At 33.6% G+C, this 26,846-nt stretch overlaps 2 protein-coding genes across 2 annotated transcripts in view; both read left to right on the forward strand.

Moving 5' to 3' along the window:
• The window catches only part of HERC2 (HECT and RLD domain containing E3 ubiquitin protein ligase 2), a 227,008-nt gene extending 217,268 nt beyond the window's left edge, over positions 1-9,740 (forward strand). Inside the window, 7 exon segments of the mRNA XM_074300310.1 lie at positions 1,477-1,618; positions 2,164-2,358; positions 2,981-3,093; positions 4,004-4,194; positions 5,989-6,094; positions 6,428-6,640; positions 8,694-9,740. Coding sequence (XP_074156411.1) covers positions 1,477-1,618; positions 2,164-2,358; positions 2,981-3,093; positions 4,004-4,194; positions 5,989-6,094; positions 6,428-6,640; positions 8,694-8,966 — 1,233 coding nt within the window. The 3' untranslated portion in view covers positions 8,967-9,740.
• Positions 9,741-15,609: 5,869 nt separating this feature from the next.
• Positions 15,610-26,846, forward strand: part of OCA2 (OCA2 melanosomal transmembrane protein) — a 654,184-nt gene continuing 642,947 nt past the window's right edge. The window contains exon 1 of the mRNA XM_074300312.1: positions 15,610-18,203. Within this exon, the coding sequence (XP_074156413.1) occupies positions 18,182-18,203 (22 nt within the window). The 5' untranslated portion in view covers positions 15,610-18,181. The remainder of the gene's footprint in view (positions 18,204-26,846) is intronic.

Genomic DNA, 26,846 nt, shown 5'->3' on the forward strand with positions numbered 1-26,846 from the left:
CACTTTGGAAAACCTTCATTACCTATATAAAATTCAGTTGTCATAAAGCAGTGTGATAAGATAGAATTTTTTTTCAATCAGAATGAAAACATTGAATTAACAATATAAAAGAAGATGGGAAAGGTATTAAACTATCCCTTTCAAGAATAAATGATTTTTACAGTAAAAAACAAATCCAGTAGCCACAATAGTTTTCATGTCTACAAAGGACAAGTCTAGGTTGTTTCCTGGAGCCAAATAAGTGATAGAAGAGACCTGACTGGCATATTTGTCAAGGAAATAATATTGTAAGCATTTGGTATAATTTAGAAGAAACATGCAATGAATAAATTTAAGGGTGTTTTGTCTTTTGTGTCTGAAGTGATCGAAAGTGCTAGGTTGTAGAAGTGAAAAATAGGCAATCTAATGGAACAGGGAGTCCTATTAAGCAGTTTCAGATCAAAGGGTGAATAGTTCAAATTTTATTTGCAGGTCAGTATGGTCACAATAATGGACAACAAAACCAACTTTAGCACAAGAGAATTAATGGAAGGAAACTAGTGTAAAGTGCCCTCCTGGCAGTTACAATTACTAGTCTAACCTCGGCCCAACAGAGTACCTTTGACCACTGTCCTTTGCAGTGTCAACTCTACCTGGCTCGCCTCCTCTGAGGCCTTCAAAGGTCTCTGACCACAATCTCTTGAATCTATAGTTTAATAACTGGTAGCACACTCAAGAACAGCCACGTAATTTTAAAAGCCTTTATTATACCTACTCACATAATGCCCTGACTGATGCCCTGACTTGTTGGTTCCCGAGTGAACACCTGGTCAGAAGACCCATGTGTTCACTACCAAAATCTTTACCTCTTTTGGCTACTCATCTTGGCTTGGCCACTCAGGCTAGGAAGCCAGGGTGAAGAGCGCCAGGTTAAAGAGAAAGACTGCTGCCTGCAGTGGGCTTATAAAGGGCCTGTGAGGTCACACACACAGCCAATCTGCGAGAGAGTCACCCATTATGAAGCTATCTCATCGTGGCCAAGATCCTACCTACAAGGCAGTCCTAATATCCACAGAAATTACTTCTGGGCCTCAATCTCCCGATGTACTGTGTCCGCCCATTTAAAGGGCCCTTACAAACTAGTATTAGATGTCAGACATTCAGAGAATTTGAATATAAGTGAGATGACCAGAACCTAGTTTGGGCAGTAGATATGATTTTGAAATTATAGGTGCAGGAAATACTCTGTAATCAGAAACAGTAAGATGAGAGATTGGCTAGAAATGTGGAATAATTTCTCCATTAATGAATATAGGAATAGGCAGACTATTTCTAATCAAATTTGCCTCTGTCCTCACACAGTGTATCTTATATCTGTTTGTTCTTTTGGTTAATGGACTCCAGTCCCCCAAATAAAAAAACAAAACAAAACCCCCCCCAAAACTATACACATTTTTGTCGCACTACCCCTAGAGTATACATCTATTTATTTTTTAGGTAAAACGATCAAGAAGTAAGGGTGGTTTGGCTGGTCCTGATGGTACCAAATCTGTTTTTGGCCAGATGTGTGCTAAAATGATTTCATTTAGTCCAGACAGTCTTCTTCTACCTCATCGAGTATGGAAAGTCAAGTTTGTTGGTAAGAATTTTTCCCTCTATGATTTCTTAATTTATCTTACCTACTCTTATTAATGTAATGATCTCAGTCACACAAATTGGGGGGAAAATAACATGCTATTTTAATAGACAAAATATTTTGTAAATGGACCAAAGCATGAATACCATGAAATATTCAGTTGTTGACTACAGTGAATATTCAGCATAGTGCAAAAAAAATTTTTAATGTAAAAAAGTTAACTGTTAAAAGCTTTAATATAAAGGTTAAATTCAGCAAGCATCTGCCACTTTGTTAATAGCTAGGAGTGTAGGTTGAGGAGAATGCAGTTTGCTCTCATGGAGTTCATCATCAGTAAAAGGCTATTTTAGTCATACATAACAGTAATGAGTACATGCATAAGAGAGTTACAGAAATAAAGTACTATTTGAAGTCTTAGGAGAAAAAAGTCATTACTGATTGGAGAAATCAGGAATGCTCACTATATATCTATGTCTGTGTGTATATGTAAGCTTATGTAATTTTCATGCATTCTATGAATTTCTACCAACTTTTATTTTCCTTTCAAGGTGAGTCTGTGGATGATTGTGGAGGTGGTTATAGTGAGTCAATAGCAGAAATGTGTGAAGAACTTCAGAATGGACTTACTCCTCTCCTAATTGTAACTCCAAATGGAAGGGATGAATCTGGAGCCAATAGAGATTGCTTCTTATTGAACCCAGCTGCCAGATCTTCTTTGCATACCAATATGTTTCGTTTCTTGGGTAAGGTTGTGATAAAATATCTAATGCTTTATTAATTTAAGATAGGATCCTTACAATTTGAATCCAAAGACTTAGATTTGGGGCCTCATTCCCTAGTTCTTCCTTTCTAACTGTAAGAAAATTCCTTACACTTATCTCAAGTCTAATTCTTTCCATCTTTAAAATGGAAATAATAACTTAAGTGTCTTTCTTGCAGTTTTCTTTGTGAGGAAAGTATTTTGTAAATCCTAATGTATCTGCAAAAGATGACAATAAATGTGTCAAAAGATAAATGATGATAAATGTGTCTAACTCATTTTTCATTGGTGGAAAAAAAGCATGAAAAGTGGTAATGTATTTAAGAAATATAGCATTTAGGATTTAAAAAAAATAGAAATTTGGAGCAACCAGTGTCTATCAAAAATGTGCTTGCCACTAAGAAATAAAAGATGCACTATTTACAGATTTTTAATTCAGGCCAAGTACTTTGAACAAAAACCAAACTCTGTGGCATGTGAACTTTTAATTCATTAAAAAAGTCCTCAGTCTGTATCTGGATTCTGTGTTATAATTTATAAAAGAAAACATTTAGATGCTTTCTTTAAAATATTTCTGTCATTGTTATTTTAAAAATATATACCAGGTGTATTGCTAGGCATTGCCATTCGAACTGGGAGTCCATTAAGCCTCAACCTTGCAGAACCAGTTTGGAAGCAATTGGCAGGAATGAACCTTACAATTGCTGATCTCAGTGAGGTAAAGTATAATATTTTATATTTGCCTAAAATGATACACACAAAAAAATGCACAGCTGTGAAAGAAATGTGTCCCTATCAAGTATAGAAACATGGCAAAGAAAATGTTATTTCTTTATTTTGAATTTTTTTTGTATAGTCTAAGTTGTAGGCTAAATTTAATTTTAATTTTAAATTTAGGAAATTAATAGTTAATAATAGTCTTGTAGCTTAAAAATATAGAGCCTTAGAATCTTTGTTAGAATCGGAAAATATTTGAGAGGTTATGAAGTCTAGACCCCTCTTTTTTATAGTTGAGGCACTTAAATCCGTTTCTTCTTTCTTAGGAACCAGGTTTTTTTCTTTATTCAATTTTCTTTTTTTTCCAATTATTTGTAAAAATGATTTTTAGTATTTGTTTTTAGAAAAATTTAAATTCTATATTCTTTCCTCTTTATCATGAAAGAAAGCACTCCCCCTCACCCCCATTATCCTACTTTCTTCCCCCAACCCTATCTCCAAATATGGAAAAAAGCAATAAAAGTAAAAAATAGTATACTTTGGTCTGCATTCAGACTACATCAGATCTTTTTCTGGGGGTGGATAATATTTTTCATCATGAAATTGTCTTGGATATTGTATTGCAGAAAATAGGCAAGTCATCACACTTGATTATCATACAGTATTGCTGTTACTGTGTGTACAGTGGAGAAATTTTGGAGAAATTTTTTGAATGAAATTAATTTCATATTTTCTTCTCTCAGTATGAAATACTTATTTTAACATTTTAAAAAATATTTATAAACAGAGAGAGAGCAAAGATTGTATTTTTAAATTATATTGTAAATGTCCAAATATGAATGAGAGTTTATTACTGTGGGGATGAACAATTTGGTTTATATACTATGCAGGTTATTATTTTCTTTTGAAAGGTTGATAAAGACTTTATTCCTGGGCTGATGTACATTCGGGACAATGAAGCTACTTCTGAGGAGTTTGAAGCAATGAGTCTTCCCTTCACAGTGCCAAGTGCAAGTGGTCAGGATATTCAATTGAGCTCTAAATATACCCACATTACATTGGATAACCGTGCTGAGTATGTTAGATTGGCAATAAATTACAGGTTTGTAGGAATTATTATTATTTTTTTAAAATAGTTTTTATTTACCAGATATTTGCACGGGTAATTTTACAAAATTGACAATTGCCAAACCATTTGTTCCAATTTTTCCCCTCCTTTCTCTTCCCCCCTCCCCCCCGCCAGATGGCAGGTCGACCAATACATGTTAAATATGTTAGAGTATAAATTAAATACAATATATGTATACATGACTAAACAGTTGTTTTGCTGAACAAAAAGAATCAGACTTTGAAATAGTGTACATTTAGCCTGTGAAGGAAATCCAAAATGCAGGTGGACAAAATTAGAGGAATTGGAAATTCTATGCAGTGGTTCATAGTCAACTCCCAGAGTTCTTTCACTGAGTATAGCCGGTTCAGTTCATTACTGCTCTATTGGAACTGATTTGATTCATCTCATTGTTGGAGAGGGCCTCGTCCATCAGAATTGATCATCATATAGTATTGTTGTTGAAGTATACAACGATCTCCTGGTCCTGCTCATTTCGCTCAGCATCAGTTCATGCAAGTCTCTCCAGACCTTTCTGAAATCATCCTGCTGGTCATTTCTTACAGAACCATAATATTCCATAATATTCATATACTACAATTTATTCAGCCAATCTCCAATTGATGGGCATCCACGTAGTTTCCAGTTTCTGGCCACCACAAAGAGGGCTGCCACAAATGGAACTATTTTTCCTAATCATCTAGATTTCCTTTAGTATTCATGATTTTTTAAAATGTTTTGCTTTTATATGACAAAATGTTCCTTATGGAACTCTAAAATTTCTCAAAATCATGGAATCATAGCTTATGGATTCAGTGTTGGAAGGTATAGCTAAGACTATTTCAATACCTTTGTTTTTATATCTGAGGAAACTGAGGCCCAGGAAGATGAAGCAGCTTAGATTGAAGAAGATTAATTAGCAAATAAGAAGTGCTTTTCTTATTTATAATGTTATGTCCTTAAAGTTGTTTTTCTAGTTTCAAGTTTTGAAATTTCTTAGAACAGTAGTTAGTCTAAAAGTAAACAAAAACTCAACAATTATGTATCCTCCTTGTTAGGTTTTGAAAGAGCTCAGAGGTCATCTTGTTTATATGGAAATTTTGTGAAAAAAAAGATTCTATTTCTTTGAATTCCTACATTATCCACCCCCATATTGTCTTGGGGTGTGTAGTTGATGAGAAATGTTTCTTAGTATTGTAACATATTACACTAATTTCTTGTCTCCTATACTAAATTATATGTTCTTTGAGGACAAGTGTTTGATTTTATACTTGCATGGTGCCTTCTATACAGGTATTCAGTAAATGTTTATAGATGGATTTTTATGATTATTAAGTAGGTTTTCTGTCAGATACTTTCACCTTTTGGATCTAAAACATTTGTTTTGTCATATAACTAGTCTCCAATCTGGTTCTTACAAAAATAAATGAGAGGCATATTATTTATATTAATATTTCTTTGGTAAGAGAAATTTTCTCCTTGATTATTTGATGGAATTTCTTTTCATGCTTACTTAAAGTTTTTTGTATACAGTAGAATCTAAATAAATGTTAATTGCTTGGTTTTTAAAAATTCATATATTTTCTATATAGCTTTCCACAAGTCTATTCTATCTTAAATGAACAAAATATTGTCAAAATGGTTATTTGAGATCTTTTATTAGTTAAGATGTAATATGGTAAGAAATGAAATACCAGTAAGTGTAGAATTTATGACTAGGGAAAAAGCCCACTCAAGACAAGAATTTAAAGTCCCATCATCAATCATAATGTATACTTTCTTACTCAGACTCCATGAATTTGATGAACAAGTTGCTGCAGTTCGGGAAGGAATGGCTCGAGTTGTCCCTGTTCCTCTTCTTTCACTCTTTACTGGATATGAACTGGAAACTATGGTATATTTGCTATTTTTTCTATTTTCTATTTTAATTTTTTTCTATTTTTCTATTTTTTTTTTATCTTTTTCAGATTGTCTGTATCTATGCATGTTAATTGAAGCTAAAAACAAGGTGTTAAATTGGATAGATCTAACAAAAAAGTAAAATTAATGTAAGAGTTGTATTGACTTTAAATACAGCATGTCTCTACTACTTAAATTTCACCAATAATATGAAGTAGTATTTTTCAGTCATGTAAGACTTTCAAGGAAGAAATAAATTATTTTTTGTGTAGAAAATATAAAAACTTGAGAATTTTTAATTAGTTCTAATGAGACATTCTTTTCCTAGGTGTGTGGAAGCCCCGATATTCCACTTCATCTTTTAAAATCTGTAGCCACATATAAAGGAATTGAACCTACTGCTTCTTTGATCCAGTGGTTCTGGGAAGTGATGGAATCCTTCTCTAATACAGAGCGCTCTCTCTTTCTTCGTTTTGTGTGGGGCAGAACACGACTTCCTAGAACAATTGCTGATTTCAGAGGCAGAGACTTTGTTATTCAGGTAAGATGGATGGTGTTGGTAGTTGAAAGAAGGAATTCTGTGACAGTGGGATGAGTGTTCATTCGCTCACTTAAAATTCATTTAATAAATGATATGTGACAGGAATTAACTTTGATAAATTCATTTAGGTCCTCAGGAAATAGAAAGATGTCTATTATTTTGGTTATATATGGTGGATCTCATAAATTTTAATTAGCTCCTTTTAAATCTTCTTATGTTTTAATTTTTTTGGACCTCTTCTTTCCTGAAATTTATTACATTTCAAAAACATCACAAACCCCTACCAGTTTGGTACATCTAGAAGATTGAAAAAAGCTATTCACGCTTGATTAAGGCCATCCATTCCCTTACTTTTTTGGTAATTCATCTGACCACTGTTTAGAAGATATCATAATGTCAGGAACAGAGTGGAGTCATGAGATTTTGGCTTCAAATTAAATACTGGTTTTGTCTTGGAGTTTAACTGTGTGGTCATGGGTCACTTAACTTTTTCAGAATTTAGGTTCCTAATGGGAAAAATGGAGCTGTACCATAGCCCTCCTTTCCCACCTTCCCGTGAGGAAAATACCTTTCATAGTTTAAAGTTCTATTTAATTCTAGATATATACACTTGAGATTTTGCTAAAGGTACCATGTACTAGTTGATTATTTAACATCTATATATACATATGTATATATGTATTTTTACATGTATATATTTATATATATGTAAAACTCACATATCTGTATACATATACGTGTGTGTGTGTGTTATTTTATGTATTCCTTTCCATTTGAAATCATAAATCATTTGATGTAGAAAATATTAGTTCTGTGTTTCAGTTATTGTTAATTGTAATAAATTCTATTCCACAGTCTTTATGGCCATAAAATGAACTTTAGCTATTCATAAGAATATTATTCTAAATGAAATAAGCATTTTTAAGGGCTTATTGTTTAGTAAATGCTGTGTTGCAAAGATAAATTATATGGAGTGTCCCCAAAGTCTTGATAAGGCCCCAAAAGACTTTTGGGACTCTATGTAAAATTGAGATATGGTAATCTAGTCTCAAACCTCATCACAATTTATCTAATGGGATTCTCTTCTAAGGGAAAAAATAGATCTGTTAAAGGATCCTATTTGAGAGGACTCTACAAAAATGTGTCATACTACATTTTTCCTAGCTGATTCTAGGAGCCCCCAATTCTCACTTCTCAAGTTTTCCTTTGACTAGCTCTCCTAAAAGGTCACAATTTTAAAATCAGAAAGTGGTTTGAAATAATTTAGTTTCTGTCTCCATGGGTATCCAATTTCCATTCTATACATATTTTCTAGGTTGCTTTCTAGATTTCTAAGTGTCAGGAATGACAGCTGAGTTTATTCATCCATGCAGAAGGACTTTCATGGTATTTCTGTCCCTACCCATGGGATACTGAAATGGAGAATTGTTCCAAAAATTCCTCCTTTGAATTGAGATATGACTTTGTGTATCGTGTATCCTCCATACATTAGAGGGTTCCTTTTGTAGAAGAAAGAAGTGATGAAAGTGATGGAAGCTTTTGATTTTCATGGTCATGTTATGCATTTGATATGAATAAAGTAGCAGGAACAGTTATTTACTATTTGTTGTCCCTTTTTTGAGGATTTAAAAAAATTAAATATAAATACAGGTTTAATGTTTATGCTTTTAAAATTAGTTCAGTATAGTTTACATAAAAATATTCATGTCTATAAATTCAGGTCCTTCTATATTATAATTTCCACTGTCCAGAATTTAATGAAAGTCGAATAATTGAGAGCACCAACATTATGCTACATCTAATAAAAATGTCCCCATTTCCAAGTAGACTAGATAGTCATTAACAGAGAAAAATTAACCAAATATAAAAGAAAAAAAAAAAAGAAATTGATGCTATACTTCTTCCACTTTATATGCTTTATATGAAATCAGATAATTATGCTTATGTGTTACTATGATTTGTGTTACCATCATGGATTTTCACAATATTTGCTAAATTTCATAATTATTCTGTGCTAAGTTTTTACTGAATATTATTGTTTTTTCACTGACAGGTTTTGGATAAGTACAATCCACCTGACCACTTCCTTCCAGAGTCATATACATGCTTCTTTTTGCTGAAGTTACCCAGGTATTCCTGTAAACAAGTACTAGAGGAAAAACTGAAATATGCTATTCATTTTTGCAAGTCTATAGACACTGATGATTATGCCCGGATAGCACTTACAGGAGAACCAGCTGCTGATGACAGCAGTGATGATTCAGATAATGAAGATGCAGATTCATTTGCATCGGACTCTACTCAAGATTATTTAACAGGACACTGAAATGAAAAATATTTTGTCATAAGCACTATGTTATGTCAAGCACTGAGACAGCAAGCCAGCACTGGCATTCTGCTACAGGATCGTGGAATGCTGAATATCAATTGTGTGTAACAAAGGAATATTAGTCTTCTAAACATGGGACAGGGAGAGTGTGTTGTTTGTTCACAATAGGAATAATGGTTTATAACTTATAAATCAGCTTTGAGTAAAATGGCACTGCATATGGACACTTAACATTCAGTTTGAAAGGTGAGGTTTACCCCTCCTCTGCTCATTATGCTGCATTACATTTAGAACTTTTCTGTTTACTGAAGTGTTGTAAATGTTTATATAAATATGGTAGTGCAGCATCCAAAAAATAAGGAAGTGAAACACTTTTGATTGTGGGTGCAATAGATTTTTTTTTCTTATTAAGTGTTGTACTGTGCATCTTCTTGATTGTATATTGGAAATATTGTGCAACTATTGAATAGTATTATAAATATTTTGATTAACTTTACTAGAAGTTTGTTTATTAAAAACTTTTTGAACATTAAATTATCAGTATTCCTTGAAATACACCCAGAGGTTATTAAATAATAAAAAAGGCCATTTGGTTCTCACTCTTCTCCCCATGTGTATATTTTAGCTTATGTATTATGTATCTTAAATTGATACCTTTCTGTGAACAGCATCATAACTTTTATCATGGAAAGTGTACTGTATATAATTTGTGCCATGTATATGCAAAAAATTATTATTCCCTTCAAATAAACCATCTGTCACAAGAATTTAGACTGAATAGCATCAGTGTTTACTATTTAAAAAAAAAAAACACAGCAATGGTCAGACCTTTTTGGAGAGTGACATTAAGAAAATGATATTAAATATTGTAAATTCCATGAATGCAAAAGTGTTTTATTTATAGCGAAAAGTACTTTATTAAGGTATTGTATCAAATAAAAAAAAATAGGGAAAGCTGTTTTCTCTTGAATTTATTTGAAAAGGGGACCTTAGGAATTATATAGTCCAGTCATATTATAGATAAGAGAACTAAAGTCAGAGAGATGTTAAATAACTTGCCCATAGTGTCACAAGTAATTTGTAACAAACCCTTCTTTAACTTGGAACCAAACCAGGGGATGACCAGAATCATCTCCTATTTTAGTCTGGATTAATAGAGCTGTAGTGCTTTCTTTCTTGAATTCTTCTTTTCCTTAAACTCTCTTACTTTTTTTTTTACATAGTGTTTTCCTAAAACCATTGTTTAAATAGATTGTTTATTTGAAGAATGTACAATTTGCCTCATACAACAGGTGGCAATATCCTCATTATGTTTAAGCTACTGTTTTAGGTCAGTAATGTATATCCTGTTTAGTGTGACTTTTTATCCTGATTCTATTTGTAAATTTTGGCAGGGTCATAGCCTTTCTGCTCAAAGTTAGTAAATATAGCATGTTTAAAACAGGCAGATATTACTTTTGGCAGTTTACATTCTTAACTAGTGGCACTGGTAAGAATTACTTGATTTCATCATCTGACTGTAAATATTCCAATGGCATTTTTACTTGAGATAAATCTCTGTATGTTAAAAATTAGAGGTAATGTCCATTACCAATATATGTAATAAGCTATTGTGTAGTTAATGTGTAGCATATGCTAGGCTCTCACTAGTAGTGTTGTGGTATATATATGTGTGTGTGTGTGTGTGTGTATTTATTGAAACTTCATATAATTCTTACCACTAGGATTAATTATGGGATTTCATGAGTGTGAAAACTATGTGAGAATATTAGCTTAGATATGTATCTAAAAAAATTATACTTCTCCAAAGGAAGCACTAAACAGCATAGTGGATAGAATTTGGGACTCAAAGAATTATGAAGTCCTGAATTTGAACTGTGCTTTAGACAATTAATTATAGTTATATGATAACAGAATAGTTCTTTTATTCTTTCTCAACTTCAGTTTTCTTATCTCAATAATAGCACTTGTCTTACAGGGTTATTGTGAGGATCAAGAAAAATAATGCCTGCGAAGCACTTTTCAAACCTTAAAAGCTGAAGTACTTTTCATACCTTAAAAGCTCATTAAAGATTAGCTATTTCTTGTCATCATCGTTGTATCATCATCATCATCATCAATCATTTTTATTAATGGAAATCAGATCATGGATTCTCAGTTATTTTGCCTGCTACTACAAACCTCAGTGTTGTTTGCTTTCTGTTCCTTTCTCTCATATTGCATCAACTCTGAGTATATTTTGTTTTGGCCTTCACATTCTTTCTTATATCAGTCCATTTCTTTTCATTTCAGCTGTCATTCGATCAAGCCCTCAATCATTTCATGTCTGGATTATTATAATAATCTAATTAATCTCTGGGTTTCTATTTCCTTTTCTCGGTCTTAGTTACATATATCTACCATGAGTATTCCTTTATCTAGGAATTTAGTGATTCGCCATTGCCTACATGCAAGGGAAGGAAAAGAATGAAAGAGAATAAGCATTTACATAGTGTATGCTTTACAGATATTATTTTATTTGATCCTTACAGAGGCCTGTAAAGTAGGAAGTCTTATTATCTTAGTTTTACATTGAGGAAACTGAGGCAAACAGAAGTTGTGTCTGACCGAAGATCACATAGCTTTTATGTATCTGAGACAGAATATGAACTCAAGTTTACTGACTCCAGGCCTGGCACTCTTTATCTGCTGTGCTACTAGCTGCTTCAATGGAAAAGTCATAGAATTCTTAGAATTGGAGGGAACCATTAGATCATCTAATTAAACCCTTACATTCAGTGAGGAGAAAAGAACACTGAATTCACATTTGAGAGAGTTGGGCCTATATTTCCATTCTTTTTCTTAATATTTTCTTCTCCCTTTACTTCAGTAAGAGATGCTCTTCTGTCTTACCTATTATTTTTTTTCGGTTTGTTTTGTTTTGTTTTTGTTTTTGCTGAGGCAATTGGGGTTGAGTGATTTGCTCAAGGACACACAGCTAAGAAGTGTTAAGTGTCTGAGACTAGATTTGAACTCAGGTCTTCCTGAGTTCACTGCATCACCTAGCTGTCCCTTACCTATTTTTTTTAGTCTGCACCTTGGTGTAGTGCATTTTTCTGTAACCCCATAAAGAAGGGGTTTCATTGAAGGCCCTGTCTCAGCTCTTTTTCTCCCCACTTTCATCTGTGACCACTTTATTTTCATTACTAAAATTTATCACTTTACAAAAGATTCTCAAATCTATATCAATCCATAAACTAAACTCTGTTCCTGCTGCTGTTCAGTCATTTTACTTTAGTTTGGTTTAGTGGTCGACTCTTAGACATGACCCTATTTAAGGCTTTCTTGGCAGTTCATTTTACATTACAAATGAGAAATGGAGACAAAATTAAGTTTTTTGTTAAGTAGACTAGCTTAGACATAGCTAGTAAGTATTAGATTGGATTTGAATTCAGGGCTTCCTGACTTCAGGCCTGGCCCCTTATATTCTTATTTTTTTTTAAATTTTTTTCCTTTTTTTTTAAAATTAATTTTATAATTATAACATTTTTTGACAGTACAGATGCATAGGTAATTTTTTACAACATTATCCCTTGTACTCCCTTCTGTTCCAAATTTTCCCCTCCTTCCCTCCACCTCCTCCCCTAGATGGCAGGCATTCCCATATATATTAAATATGTTATAGTATATCTTAGATACAATATATGTGTGCAGAACCGATTTTTTTTTTATTTTTTTTTTTTGCAAAGGAAGAATTGGATTCAGAAGGTAAAAATAACCTGGGAAGAAAAACAAAAAAATGCAAGCAGTTTACACATTCATTTCCCAGTGTTCCTTCTCTGGGTGTAGATTCTGTCCATCATTGATCAATTGGAATTGGATTAGATCTTCTCTATGTTGAAGATATCCACTTCCATCAGAATACATCCTCATACAGTATTGTTGTTGAAGTGTATAATGATCTCCTTCCTAGTTCTGTTCATTTCACTCAGCATCATGTAAGTCTCTCCAAGCCTCTCTGTATTCATCCTGCTGGTCATTTCTTACGGAACAATAATATTCCATAACATTCTTATATCATAATTTACCCAACCATTCTCCAATTGATTAACATCCATTCATTTTCCAGTTTCTAGCCACTAAAAAAAAGGGCTGCCACAAACATTTTGCTGGCCCCTTATATTCAATGAATCATCTTGTCGCACTGTACTCTAAATTTTTAACCCTCCAATGGCTGGAGGACATCTCCACCTGGATATTATATCAGTATCTGAAACTCAACATATCTGCTCCCTGAACTAGTCATCTACCCTCTTGACCATCCATTTTTTCAGGTATCCATTTTGAAACCTTGATGAAACCATCATGTTTTCTTCTCCCTTATCCTTCCAGCCCTCATCCAAGTTTTCAACAGGTAAATTCTGTCTCCTTATCACTTTCACTCCTCCTATCATAATTCAGATCCTCATCATATACACATTTCATTTATATATATATTTATAATTGTAATAGTCTCCTATAATAATTAACACATTACTTCCTATCATCTGTTATGAACCTATTTTATTCTTTTTTTTTTTTTTTTTTTTTTGGGTGAGGCAATTGGGGTTAAGTGACTTGCCCAGGGTCACACAGCTAGGAAGTGTTAAGTGTCTGAGAGCAGATTTGAACTCAGGTCCTCCTGACTTCAGGTCTGGTGCTCAATCCACTGCACCACCTAGCTGCCCTGTTTTATTCCTTCTACTAAATTGTAAGTCCATTGAACTCAAGGATTGTGTTCTTTACTTAATTATTTTTTCTCATTACTAAGCATTGTGCCTATAGGTGGTGTCCAATAGTTAGTGTGTTTCAGTCCCAAACATTAATTTAGAAATATTTTCAGTGTGAAGCTGAATTGTTCTAGAACCTTAGGACCTTCTTCTCAAATCTAAACTCTTTGTATTGCTAGAAAGTGTTCCTCTCAGAAGGTTTGTCATCTTTGCTGTATTATAGCAGGTAGAAAAGGCTTTCAGAAATGAACTGCCAAGTTGCTAATCTTGTTATTTTCTTGGAGGCTATGTTGACCTAGAGAAGAGCTTAAGATCTTTTTGTGTAAAAATTATATACTCTTCTCAAGCTCCCCTTCTCCATTCTATAAAATAAATAATCATTCCCATTTAAAAATGCAAATAATTTCTGGGAGGGTTCACAGCTTATTGTCATTCACACCTTAGTGTCAGCTTAAATCAACTTGTAGTTATACAATATATAAATAACTCCTGTTATTTGCCAGACAGTGATAAAAGCTAGGGATTACAAAGGAAAAAGCAAAAAAAGAATGCCTATTGTCAAAGACCTCATCCTCTAATAGGAAAGACAAAATGCAAACAGCCAGGAATGAACAAGATACATATAGGATACGCTGAGGAGCCACTACATATAAGGAGGACTGGGAATGACTTTTTGCAAAAAGTGGGGCTTTAGCTGAAACTTTTGAAGGAAGCCAGAGAATTGAATAAAAAAATTAAAGAGAGATAATTACAGTTATGAGAGAGAATGAGGAGCCATTTAAAAATCAGATTCAGGAGGTAGAGTGTAGTGAAGAAAATGAAGCCTGTGTCACTGAATCATCAGTGTATGTGGATGGAAGTAAGGTGTAAAAACTTTGGAATGTAGAAGAGGGCCAGGTTATAAAAGTATTTATAAGACAAAGGATTTTACCTTTGATCCTTAAAGTAATAAGGAACTGTCACTAGAGTTGATATGAACTTGGGGGCAACAAGGTCAAACCTAAGATTTAGGAAAATAATTTGTACAGTTAGAATTGCTTTCCTGCCAATTAGAAAAAGCAATAAAAGAATGGATCTTTTGAAGGAAAAAGTTAATTTTGGAATTCCTTGAATTACGGATCTTTCCATTAGTCTTAGAGGCATCTAGAGCACACTAAATACCTGGGGGTAAGGTTAGGTGGTGGCGAAAAGAAGAGTTGTTTAGTAGTAGAAAGAGGAAGAGTTCTTTTCCTATGAAAAAATAAGGTTACCTAAGGTTTTATGGGTAGCTAACCTCTTTACCACTGAAAATTATTTTGCCCACTGCTTTTGGCCCATTCTTTCAGGCTACTCGTCTGTTATATTGCATAAAAAACCCTTGTATATTGGCTTAATAGTTTTAAGATTTCAGTTTTCTTAAATTGAAGTGAAGCTATCAGTGATGCTAGGAAAAATCCTTAATGAATTGTGTTTGGATTGTGTGGAATTTAAATACAATCCAACGTGCTACTTTTAATTTTGTAGTGGTGGTGGGGTGGTGGTGGTGGTGGAATAAATATAAGATCTTTTCAGAAAAGTCAGTTTTGAGTTACTCTGAATTTAGTTAATGGAGCATGTAGAGTATAAGCTTTTTAAGATCAAAGGAATATTTCTTAGAAGTGCTGTAGTGCTTTTTAAGAGACTGTTTAATCTTATTTCACACATATTTTACTGTTAACATGACATTCACATAATACAAATCATAGAGATTACCTGATCTTGCCTTTGAGATTAATTTTAAAAAGCATGTAAGAAATTACTTAAAATAGGAAATTTCTCTGTCAAGTTTGGAGCTTTTCTTTCCAAGTTTCCTGAAATCTTAGATTTTTTTATTTTTTGATTTCCATTTTAACTTATAGGTTCAGATTATTCATTTATTTATATTACTAAGTTCCTTTGACTGGATTCATGGAAAGATTTGACCCATTTAGTGGAGCCAAGAAATGGCTTTTATTTTAAACTATTCTGTTCCCATAAAAATTATTTAAAATTGATATTTCAATTTTGTGGGAATATTAAGCATAAGAATCCTGTGAAAGCATTTAGGAGTCTCTCAAAATTGTAATTTACCTGATTAGGTTTCTTGTAAGATATCTCTGTTAATTGTGTTTCTTCTTTAAGTTGTAGTTTTCTTTATCTCATTGCTTTAGGCTTTATGTCCCAACAACCATCAGAGTTAAGGATTTCTTCTTCTTTTTTTTTTAAACCATAGGTTACATTTCCTTGCTTTAGTAGATATAGAATAGCTTTTTTTTTCCCTTTGTGATTGAAACTTTTGCTTAGAAACATCTCTGCATCTACCAGAACGATTTTATGAATTCTTCAGACCAGTATACTGGTGTGTTGTTTGGAAAAGGGAAGAGACCAGAGGAAGGACTGGAGCTTGAAGAAGGCTAGTAGGCAGTTTTAACAAGTATGCGTAAAGGCTCTGCTGTTTAAAAGGCAGGATCACAAGACTGAACTTTTGGCTAGACCTCTATTTTATTGCTTTAGGGTAGATTTCAGTGCATTCTTTCAATATTTCATTCTTTAGGGGGTAATGCTCAATTCAAAATTCCTTTAATGCCTAAAGAGTCCAGCTTTAATCAGGTCAGCCTGTTTACTCCCACACACTGCTCTTCTGGTCTCCTTTCAAGCACATTCCTAATCTTTGTAAGTCTTAGGTAGATGGAGGGGTATTCCATCAGAAACTCTATTGTTTCCCGAATTTTTATGTCTCCCTAATGGAGAGTTTGTATAAAAAGTTCATTAGACAAATTAATTCTGTGTTTTACTTATGGTTTTATCTGTTTGCCTAAACAAAGAACATGTATCACGGGGGTATCAGGTTTTCTTTAGTTCCTTTCACCCATTGGGGAGTGTACAGCAGGTTCATTTCTGGGGACTGCTGGGGTCTCTGGGCTTTTCATACTTTGCCACGTCAGCATGTGCTTCTGCAGCTTTGGTTCTGTCAATACCACACATTTAAAGGTTGTGGGTACAGAGTTATAGTCACCCTTAGTACCACCATTCTCACATTCCATCTGTTCCTCTAATTTAGATAATGAGAGGGTAGTGAGCAGCAGAGATTGAAATATATATGGAACAATGTGCCTCATGAAGAAAGAAACTTAAATTGCTATATATAGAAGTGCCATTTTAAAGTAATTAACAGTTTTCCCAAGGTATGTACTTCATAAATGCTATTCAGGAACTCTAGGGAAAGATACACAATTCACAAGTAAGTAATAATAAGGAATTTTTCTCTTCCTTTCCTCCCCAGCCCCCATATCTTCTCCTTTTTTCTGTATTCAGCATTTCTTTTTCTGGACTAGGGAGGTCCACCCAGCTAGTGCTTGAAGTTGAATTTGAATTAAGGTCTTCTTGATTGCAGGTTCAGTACTTTATTGGACCACCTTGCTACCATGGGAAACCCTAGTTTTACAGGACTCAAGTTTTAAATCCCAGTTCTGCCATTTATACCCATGGGAGTTTGAATAACTCATTTAACTTCTTTGGGGGTTCTTTATATCTATAAAGGGAAAAGATTAGACTAGACCTATGATATAAAACTCAAAGAATGGAGGATCCCTTTGGCTGCCTATTTAGAAATCCACACATTATGTTGCATTATATTTTGATTTACATTATTTCCCATTTACATTTACATCTGGTTTGGTTACAGTAGGAGTTCTTGGGCAGGGACATCTCTATACTGGATCATATTTAAGATCTTTCCTAGCAATCTATGATTGTAAGGTTCTAAATAAGTGACCTGGGGCAAAAGGAAAAAAAATCACATTGTATCAATATTTAATAATTAAATAGCAAGATGGCCAACCCATTGCAATAGTAAAAGAGCTTCATATTCAAATGTGTGAAATGGCTTTTCTGGCATGAAGATACAATAATTAGAAACTATTCTTATGTAACCCAATATTTCCCCCCCAAATTAAATGAACTAAAGACCTATTTTTTCTGTTAGGATGATAGTAAGGAATCGGAGTTTTGGTTACATTAAATGCTACTAATCGCAAATCTGATTGTGAGAAGTCTTCCAGGGATTTCATACATTCCTGTTAACAGTTCAGTCCCATGAGTAAATAAGTCCATGCTTCCCTTTGCTAAAATACAATGTGATTTCAATTCTTTTCCTTTTTTTTTTTTTTTTTCAAACAACCTTTTAGTTTTAATTTTTATTTATTCTCTTCATCTCAGCTGAACCATCAGAAGAATTCTGACATGGCAGAGATCCCAGGTTCTTCTCTTCTTTATCCCTTCTGGTTCAGCACACAACCCTTACACAAGGAAAAATCTGTGAGGAATGCAGAAACCTGTTTTATTTGGGACTAAGCTAAATGATCCTTGCGTAATGGAGTTTAGCAGAAGGAGAGTTTAGACAGAGGATCCCTTCTTACTCAGTAGAACATTTTTACTCCAAATTCACCTGCATTTAAGTACAAGAATATGGGTGAGGCTATCACTGGAGGTATGTATTTTCTCTTGTTAAGGGGCTGCCTGGCTGCCTAGGTCTGTTAGCTGAAATAATTGACCCAATGAAGAAGGATACTTGAAGTGTTGAGGAAAAATGATGAGGAAAAAAGGATGTAGGAAAAACGGGGGGATGGCAAGGACTGGAAAAGGGTTCCTAAAATGGGAATGTTGAAAAACATGGTTCCATTTCTAAAAGGCTAAAGCCTTTTATTCATGACAGAAAGACTTGCTTTATCTATTTCTGTTTCTCTTGATCTTTGGGATGGGAGAAGCAAAGGATTGTGTAGGGAGTGGGGGATGGGGGTGTCTAAGTGTTCTTCAACCTGGAAGCAGTAAAAATTAGCCATTTGCTCAGTTGCCAGAGATGTGTTTCTGGGGCCTTTAATCTTAGTGTGATCTTGTTCCTTTTACTTGCCAGGAATCTTGTCTGCTGCATTACAATTCAGCTCATTAAATGACCCCTTCACCTCTAATTTTTGAGTCCTGGGACTCAATCAATAGATTTTCTATTTCATTAATAAATATTAAAAATTATAATAATTATAAACTATATATAAATCATTAAAATTATAATTGTAAAATATATGTAACAAAACTATAAATAAAAATTAAGCTTCTACCAGGTGGCACATTGGATAGAGCACTGAGCTGGAGTTAGGAATACTCATCTTCATGAGTTCAAAACCAGCTTCATATACTTATAAGCTTTTTTAACCCTGTCTGCCTTCATTACCTCGTTAGTAATATGAGCTGGAGGAAGAAATGGCAAATCATTCTAGTGTCGGTCAGAAAATCCCAGGAGTCCCAAAGATTCAGTCACAATTGTGCTAAGTGCTATACTTAGTGAAAATGTGCTGGACTTAGTATAGATCAATATTTGAGCTTCAGCCTTGCTATTTGCCTTGATCCTATGATGCACATTGGAAATTATATATATATTATTAGAACTTGAAGTATAATGCCTTTGGTTTACTGAGGAAATCTAAACTCTAAAAGCCTGTGATCAGCCAGCTATATAGAGTTTATGATAACTCTAAGAATCTAGGTATTCTCTTTTCTAGCTTCGTGTTCTTTTTACTATGTTCTTATTTAGTCTCCTCCCAAGTTCTGAGTAGATAAATATCTCAGACAACTAATTTTTTTTTTCTTTCAAAAAATGGTGCAGGGTTTCTAAGGGCATCAGAAAGTGAAAGAAGGAAATGAAATGCAAGTCACAGTGATGACTAGGGAATGTTATTCAGCTACTGCTGGGATAAAGAACCTGTAAGTACTTTACCTCCAGGGACTGTGATTTTATTCCAGACCTGTCTTAAAGGAATCAGAACACAACTGTGTATCATTCACATTCACGAATGTGATGTAATCAATTTTATAACAATCATTCCAAAACTTACAAATGAATTTCCAAATAGTCATGGTGGGAAACCAAATATGTTCCAGTTGAGCTTACATTGCACGAGGCCAATTTATAAGCTACCCAAGAATGGTCATGCTCATTACTTAAACACATCCTGTGTTTAGCCAAAAAAGGGTCATAGTATTCATCTCGATGCCTCACCAGCCTTGGTGCCAAATGACTTTTGATTGTGCCATTTCAATCCCTCTTTATAAGGAGGGTTATATGGCACTATGGAGAGTATCCAAAAAAACATGTCACAATCTCCAAAGGCAGTTGTGAAAGAGATTCCCAAAAATTTTTGGAAAAGGGCATTATTAGTGAATTGCAAAGTTAGTGATTTTGAAGGGGGACAACATTGTGGTATGGGCAACTTGGGTGATATACTACATAGAATGCGGGGCCTGCAGTCAAGAAGATTCATCTTTCTGAGTTCAAATATAGCCTCAGATAGATACTAGTTGAGTGACCCTGGGCAAGTTACTAAACACTATTTACCTCAGTTTCCTCATATTAAAATAAACTGGAAAAGGAAATGGCAAACTATTCTATTATCTCTGCCAAGAAAACACAAAATGGGGTCATGAAGAGTCAGACATGACTGAAAAAACAAAGACACTGACATTTAAAAAAAAATTTTTTTTAATGAGTTGAGAAATGTACTTAAAGAAAAAAACTAGAGTGAGGTGAGGTGTGTGTGTGTGTGTGTGTGTGTGTGTGTGTGTGTGTGTGTGTGTGTGTGGCATTGGGTAGGGAGAATATTATGTACTGTCAGACGTGGTTGTTTTTTGGTTCTGCGGAAGAAATTTTTCCCAGTCTTTTAATAGAAAAGAGATATGGATGTGTCTTTAGAAATAAAATTGATATGAACATAAAAGATCAATAAAAAGGAAAAATCTCCGTTATTCAGAAATTTTGACAACTATCTTACGTTTGTATTGTGTCTTTTAACTTTTCAAACTGCTTTCATACCCTATATCATTGTTTCCTAAAAACCAGTTCTATTAGTTATGGCAGAAGATTATCCCCATTGGATAACTAGGTCAAAGAGAAGTTAAATGATCTGTTTGAGAATACACAAAGTGTCTTAATCTTACACTCTTGGCATCCTCCTTTCTAGTTGATATGTACATCTAGCCAGAAACAGCTCATTGTCATCCTGAAGCAAATAAAGTAAATATGTGAAAAACTTGGACCAATTTACGGTGTTGTAAGAAAGCTCAACCTCTTGATGGTTCTACGATTTTGCACTTTAGTTGTGGTCAAGGTTCTGGTACAACTCCAGAATCTTCTTCCAAATTTAATGTAAACTGTAGTTTTGGGTTTGTCAGATATCCAGATTCACCTACATTTCTATTTAAACACTATTGTATGTGCATGATTTGGACAGGAAGAAATCTATACATGTTCAACTGGTGGTAAGTGCAGGCAAATATGTTTTTGAGAGTATTCTAATAGAACCTATTGTTTTTATGTGAATGTTTAGAAAAAGAGAAGCTCCTGACTATAATTTACTATATTAAAAAAAAAAGTTGCAAGTCAACTCTTTAATCTTTGGTCAAACTCTAAGAATATTTTTTTCATTTATAGGAATGTTACAGTGAAGCTTCTTAATAAAAATTATCTAAATCTCTTTAAAGGGGCAAGTTTTTTTTTTGTTTGTTTTGTTTTGGTTTTTTGTTCTTCTATATTGTAGATTCTGTAAAGCTATTAAGACTAGAACTTTTACAAGAGGTGAAACTGAGGACAAATGAAAGAAATGATAGGAGGTTCCATGAAAAGGATTCTCAGCTCTCAAGTCATTGAGTTTCAAAGAAAAATACAGATAATTGTCAAACTGACTTTTCTTTAGCAAATCATTACTTGAAGACATTAGTTAGTGAGATGCTAAACCCAGAACCTTTTATTTACTTGTTTTAATCTTTGTCCTTGTTAGATGAGCACATTAATTAGACTGAGTTCTGTAAAATTCTATACTTCAGATTACTTTCTTTAATCCTTCTGTCCCTTTGAACAATTAGCTCTTCCCCCAAAACAATTCACTCTTGATTAGGATATATTTATTTTAAGAGACTGGATATTAGTGATGACATTAGCTCTGAGGGCTGGGCACAAAATTGAGATCACATGAGAGCAAACCTAGGAATTCTTGTTTCAATTACATATGTATATGTTGGTGGTCACTCCTCCTTAGAAACAGGAGTGGGGCTGAGTTCACACAGAGCTGAGGCTAATTCTTCTGTGAACTGTTTGATTACTCAAAAGTAGTTTTGATTCTGATACTCTTAAGCACCATGCTAGTAACTTAGTTGAGGAAATTTTTTAATCTTAAGATTTTTTTTTCCCTTCCTTCTTTTAGAAACTATCAGTTAGGGTTTTTCCTAAATTGAATTATTCAAGAAATTCATCAATATTTCAGGTAAAATAAAAATATTTTAATTGTTCCATATTAATTTGGGGTGTGTGTGTGTGTGTGTGTGTGTGTGTGTGTGTGTGTGTAGGGAGTGGTGGAAATGTAGATGGGGAAGTATGGGTGCATGTATATGTTTATAGCCTAGTCAGATGAAAAGACTGGATTTTTAAATAAAAAATTAAGTTATGCAAAGGATTAATATTGTTATGAATATACAATGCTTAGCACTTAGGAAAATGTTTTCTGATTTAAGTGTAATCTGTTCAACTGAATAATAGCTGCTTTCAGTCTCTCTTTAATGACTGAGAAACCAACTTTTATTAGAATAATGCTAAGAACTTTAAGCTGTTGGTTTTAACAGACAGAATGATATTGTATTTAACCAGACTTCACTGTATGAAACTATTGTATGAAAAAGTGACTTGGGTTTGTCTCCAGGGTTATATGTGCTATAAAAATACTTTTGTGGGGATTGAAACCTGCTGTTGGTACCAACAAAATGCTATGGATTAACAATTTGAACTGAAAATTTTGGATGATTTATTTGGCTTTAATTGCTCACTACAGTAATATGTGTTTAATCCCTCTTACTTTTCCACTATGGTAGATTATAGGTGTTAAAATGTGCTTTTATATATAGTTTACCTATAGCTGTACAATATTTCTTTGGATCCAAGAGTCCAAATAATAATGACACGCTCTTTTTTCATTCTTTCCCTTCTTCCTTTCCTTCTTCCCTCCTTCCTTCCCTTCTTTTTCTCCTTCCTTTCCTTCTCTCCTTCCCTCTCTCCTCCCCTGTCCCTTTCCTTCTTTCCTGCCTTCCTTCTTTTTTTTTTCCTTTTTGCCTTTTTTTACATAGCTTTGAAACAAAATCTTAACCAATTTATTTAGATAATAATCAGCTTAAGAAAATGTGTCATTTACATTATCACTGAACTTAACAGCAATGAAATGATATTGCATAAAGTCTAGGGTAGCAGGGTATCTTAAGTACAAATTGTAACTGCATGTGAAAGCTGTTGGATTGTATCATAAACTAATGCTTTATCTATTGCCTCCACTTCCTATCTCCCTCTCTCCTTAATTCTTTGCAATCTGACTCTCTACCTTCTTTAAAGAATTAAAAAAAATTGCTCTCTTTAGAGTTACCTGTGATCTCTCAAATGTCACATTTGCTGGCTTTTACTCAGTTCTCATTCTTTTTAGTGTCTCTGCATCATTTGACATTTCCCAAATCCATTTTCTTTTCTAGGTTTTTATGGCATTATTCTTGGTTCTCCTACCTGTTTGACCAATTCTTCTCAAATCCCCTTTGCTGAATCTTCTTCAATGTTTCAAGATTCTGTCTTAGATTCTATTATATCATCTATATTCTTACTTGGTGATTACTTTAGCTGTATTAGGTTCAATTAATATCTCTATATGGATGACTTTTAATTATCCATCTTATCTTTCTATCTTTCATCTTTATTATGAGCACCCATACCAACAGTAAATTGCTAGACAAAAATTTTGTACTGTATATACCATAAGTATTTCAAATTCAACATATCCAGTCTTTCCTCATTATCTTTCCTCTCAAAACCTATCATCCTTCTGAACTCCCTTATTATCTACTGTTGAGGGCATCAATATCCTTAGAGTCCCCCAAGTTTGCAACCTCATTGTCATTCTGTACACCTCACCCAACATGGTCAATTCATTGCTAAATCTTATATATCTCCACAATATCTTTCATAATTTGTTGCCTTTTCTTCATTCACAACAGATACAGTTTAATTCAGGCCCTGAACACTTCACCTGCATATTGCATTAACCCTATAATGTCTTTAAATTTCTTCTCACTCCAGTCTATTTTCCATGAAGCTACCAAATTTTCTTAAAGTACACAACTTTGGCCATATCATTCTACTGCTAAATTAACTCCAGTGGTCACTTATTACTTCTAGGATTAAATATGAACTTCAATTTGCTTTTTATGTATTTTATATAGAACTATGTACATTAGGCATGTTGTTTTTCTTGTTAGAATATAGGCTCCTTGGAGCAGTTAGGTGGTGCAGTAGATAGAGCATTAGCTCTGAAGTCAGGAGGACCTGAGTTCAAATCTGACCTCAGACACTTAACACTTCCTAATTTTGTGATCCTGGGCAAGTCACTTAACCCCAATTGCCTCAGCAAAAAAAAAGAATATAGGCTTCTTTAGGGGAAATTATGTTTTGCTTTTATCTTTTGTATCCCTATCATCTAGCAAAGAACCTGGCATATAGTAGGCAATTAAGAAATATTTGTTTATTAATAGATTAACAATTGATGGAAAATCCTACAGCAGTTATTCAGTAAAAGAAAAAATAGGCGTCTTATTATCTCATTAACCTTTATTTTGTTGCTAGGGGGCCTTTGGGCAGTCTGGTGAAGACTATGAACCCCTTCTTAGTATAATATTTAAAAAGAATTGAGGGAAATAGTACATTTCAATTAGTATATAGTGAACATAAAGATGTAACTATTTTCTCATCCTTTTTTGTGCACCCCTAGAAATCGTTTGATGGGTATGGGAACTTCAGATTAAGAACTCTTGTATTAGCAGTTGCTGACACCTTATATCTCCTGACCTTAAAAAAAAAAAATTCAGAGCATTGTAATTTTAAAAACTGACCTTGAAAGATTTGTTCCTTGATATTTCCATGCTGTAAAGTTGGTTTATGGTGTCTTTATGTATGACCTTCAAATCACATCCAAGATGTTGGTATCACTTAAGTTTCAGAATTTGCCTCTATGTAGAAGGAAAATGAGAAAATTTACACCTGTCTTTGGGAAAGGCCAAAACACCTTTACAGTTGGAGTTGTGAAGCAATCATTAAAAGGATTCAGCCTTACTTTACAACCAAAAAGCTTGTTTTATCTTCAAACCTTAAACATTTTTGTCAGTGATAACTTTGAACCAGTCATAGTTCCCAATTTATGTCTTCATCTATTGTAATTTCAATTTTTTTTTCCACTTATATAACTTGGCTAGTTTAGCTTGGTTCATCCCAATACTTCTTAATCTCTATAAAGCTTCTCTCTTGATAAGTTTGAGACTCTTTGCTTAGAAGAATTCAGAGCTTTGTTCTTTGTGTTTTGGTAACTTTTTATCTATGAGTACTTATTAGATTTGTTTCTGTGTTTCTAGTTATTTTTTGGGGTATTGTTTGAGATCTTCCTGGAAATTTTGCTGAACACTAGAATTGTTCTAAGTACCGTATTCAGATGTGAGAAATAACATTACTACAAATATATTTGCTTAATTGTCATGTTTTGCCTTTTCCCTTAGAGTTTTCAAGTTAAAATATTGTTATTTTTATTCTGAAGGTTTTCCAGGTTACCCTTCCTCCTTTGTCAAAGAGTTTTGTCTCTGATTCATAGTTTTCCTCTGCACTCTTTGCATCCTTACATTTGGGAATGCTAATACGTATGGTTGTATCTTTTCAGATATCTTAACCTTCTATTTCATTATCCTTCTTTGTTCTCATTGTCTGTATCTTATATTCTATTTCAACTACTTATAGATACTGTAATACTTGAGAGTTTAATATCATGATAATTGTGCTACTCTGATCTTGGTCTTAATTAACTATTTTTCCATTTTCTTCTGTGCTGTATTCCTTACATTCTGAATTTTTATCATCACCTGACAAAGGTGAAGGAATTGGGGATAGGGGAAAGTTGACTAGGGGTAAGCTGAAATACACACACACACACTTACACACTCACTCACTCACTATTGCTGGGATAATATCCAGTGTTGGCTGAATCTTTGTGGAAGAATAAGATTTCACTGAAATCATGGAGTCCGTTTTCAGTTAGGTAACTTTGTAAAATGAGTATTATCATGCCCCTGTATGTCACTCTAATGCTGGTGTATTTTTAAATTACATTTCCTGCAGAATGCCACCCACAGATGCTTCTTGATAATTCTTATGTTGGAAGCTCTTGGCTCTCCACATGAACATTTCCTATTGAGTGGCCATAGGGAATGATGGTAATTAGGAGACTTACTTTTTAGAAAAAAATATCAAGCATTCTGAAATTAATGAGATAGAGAAACTGAAAACCAGAGAAAATGTAATGCAACTCAGATCATATAATGGTGGAGATAAGAATAGAATTCTAGTTGTCCCATGTCTTATTAAACTGCCCCTTTTTTAGATTATGCAAAATTCTCTTGTCCAAGCCAAATATTTCAACTTTGAAAACCTTCTCAGATTCCCATGAAGCCCATTATGTTGTTAGATTCTATTTCCTTGGTTTCTGTCAAGCAGTATGCTTGAATATTGAAGTATTTTACAAAAGAAAAACAATAGCTTGGATGAGCCAAAGCACTACATCTTCAGTTTTGTATTACATTCTGTGATTATTTGGTAACATAAACATGTACATTTTTACTTAGAAATAAAATTATTTTTAATTGCTGGAACATAAACAAATTGATATTTGATAGTAGATAATATGGTGGTGATGTGGTGTAGTTCAAGGAATCCCTCAGGTGGGATTCCCATTACTGTCCACATGTCTTCTTTTGGAGCTATTTTATTTTCTTGTGAAAATATAGGAGCAGCCAAAATAGCATAAGCTTCTATAGAGTAAGGTAACTTTGTGTTGAGAATACTAGAATGAGACATACATTTTTGATTATAGCTGATAAGTAGTTTTAATTGTTTGCTTATTTGTTACAATGATTGTGTTTTTCTTTTCCTTTTTATTAGGGGGAGAAGAGGACATAGTTCTTAAGCTTTAAAAAACTAAGAAAAGAAAAGTATATGAAGGTCATTAAAATTTGTATTATT

This window comes from Sminthopsis crassicaudata, chromosome 3 (genome assembly GCF_048593235.1).
Source record: "Sminthopsis crassicaudata isolate SCR6 chromosome 3, ASM4859323v1, whole genome shotgun sequence".
Classification (NCBI taxonomy): Eukaryota; Metazoa; Chordata; class Mammalia; order Dasyuromorphia; family Dasyuridae; genus Sminthopsis; species Sminthopsis crassicaudata.